We start from the raw sequence: 1805 nt of genomic DNA, 5'->3' as shown, positions 1-1805 counted from the left end.
AGCAGGGCGGGCCCCCCGCCCGGCCCCCCGTGCCCCCGGCCCCGTCGCACCTCTGTAACGGCGAAGACGCGCTTCCCACAAGGCACCATCTTGTACCACTTGTCGTGCAGCAGGTCGATGAATCCGGAGGACTTGTAGCGGCTGATGAACTCCGACAGGTTGGAGGTGAGCGGCGAGTTCTGAGGGAGTCCGATGCCGTAGCCTGGGGGAGGCCAGGGGCGGGGTTGGGGCCAGGCTGGACGCAGCCCGAGGAGGCGTCCCCAGGGCCCCCGGCCCCCGAGGCCCCTCACCCTCCATGGCGAAAGGCTTGCCCACGGTCAGTAGTTTGCAGTCGGCGTCGNCGACGCCCCAGCCCCACCCACTCGGTGCCAGGAGCTCCCGAGTCGTGACGTCCCGCCGCACGGCCCCCGGGCCCTGGGGGCGGGCCCGCCGGGTGACAGCCGCTCTTAGTGCCTCGGCGCAGACCCGGCCCTGAGCCCCAGACCTCCTCCTCCTCCTCCTCCTCTTCCCAGCGCCTCCCGCGCGGCTGCCCTGGGGGCCCCCGGGGACCCCCGGGGTCAGGGCCCTTCACTGTCCTCCGCAGGGGGCCCTGTGCTCCCGCGTGTCTCCGCGACCTCTGGTCTCCAGGCCACGTCGGGCTGCAGATCCTGTGGCTCCGCCTTCAAAACCACCCGGAGCCCGGCCGCCTGCTCGCCCTCCCTGCTGGCCAGGGACCCCCGCCACCCCTCCTGGCCCCGTAGCCGCCCGCACTCGCACACTCCTAGTGGCTGAGGGAGGGGTCACCCTGACCCCTGCCTCCTGGCGGCCTCTCCGCAAACCCCGCCTTTTTGTATGGAGCCTCGAGCGCAGTGCTCTCTGGAACCTTCTGAGGAGGAGGCCCTCTGTACCTGCGCTGCTCAAATGGGTGTTAACGTAGAGTTAATTAGTTTAGTTCTTAAAGTAGCCACTGCGAACGGCTAGCACATCAGACGGCGCCGAGCGAGGCTGTGATACCAGTTTACAAAGACACGAGGCTGCGGGAGCCCTGAGGACAGACGCCGGGTCCAAACCGCCGGAGCCGCGGCGGGACGAACGGTTTCTCCGGCAGACACGTTTTTGGAAAAGAAGTAAGTGGAGAGGAAATGTGCCTGCAGTGTCTGTGTGTTTAGGACCAGATTCAGACAAGCCACGGGGCGGAGGAAAGACAACTGACCAAAGGGCATCCTGCTCAGTGTGCGGAGGCTTCCAGAAAACTTCTGGTGAAATGACAGCCGGGTGGCTAGCAGTTGATTTTGGAGCTGAACCCCGGGATCCTCCCCGGGGCTCATTGCTCCCTACGCAGGAAGAGTTAAAATTGTTCATTAAAAAAGAGAACCATGTAGAGAACTGGGGCGCACCTCTGCTCTGCCCACAAGCTCCCAGGGCTCCGGGGGAAGGTCTGTCTCAGAAGGGACTGCTTCAGGCGCCCTGCGGGACCTGCCCCAGGGCCTTTGCACCTGCTCTGCCTGCTCTTCCAACATGCCTCCCTCGCATCTACATAAAAGTCTCTCGAATGTCACCCTCTCCCAGAGGGTCCCTCACGCCCATTTGAGAAAGTGTCCCTCGCAGTACTCCATGTGTCCCCGCTCTGCCTCATCTTTCTCCCTGACGCTTTATACCCTCTCACACCCCATCCCCTGACACCTCCCCCTGGGGTATGGAGATGTTTGCCTGTTTGGTCCCGGCCGGCTCCCCAGTGCCTGGCACACGCCAAGCGCTCAGTGAATGTTCTCAGGAGCGGGTGGCCGCATGGGGCCGGGTCCTGGGACGGGGGCTGGGTGAGCTCC

At 64.8% G+C, this 1805-nt stretch overlaps 1 protein-coding gene across 1 annotated transcript in view; it reads right to left on the bottom strand.

The window, feature by feature from the left end:
* Positions 1-1805, bottom strand: part of GRIN3B (glutamate ionotropic receptor NMDA type subunit 3B) — a 7727-nt gene that overhangs the window by 1478 nt on the left and 4444 nt on the right. Inside the window, exons 5-6 of the mRNA XM_077760593.1 lie at positions 291-531; positions 51-202 (exon numbers count right to left, since the gene is read on the bottom strand). Of these exons, the coding sequence (XP_077616719.1) occupies positions 51-202; positions 291-531 (393 nt within the window). The remainder of the gene's footprint in view (positions 1-50; positions 203-290; positions 532-1805) is intronic.

The sequence above is a fragment of the Crocuta crocuta genome, unplaced genomic scaffold, assembly GCF_008692635.1.
Source record: "Crocuta crocuta isolate KB4526 unplaced genomic scaffold, BGI_CrCroc_1.0 scaffold443, whole genome shotgun sequence".
NCBI lineage: Eukaryota > Metazoa > Chordata > Mammalia > Carnivora > Hyaenidae > Crocuta > Crocuta crocuta.
Note: the sequence above shows the minus strand (reverse complement) of the source record. Positions and strands in the feature narration are given on the sequence as shown.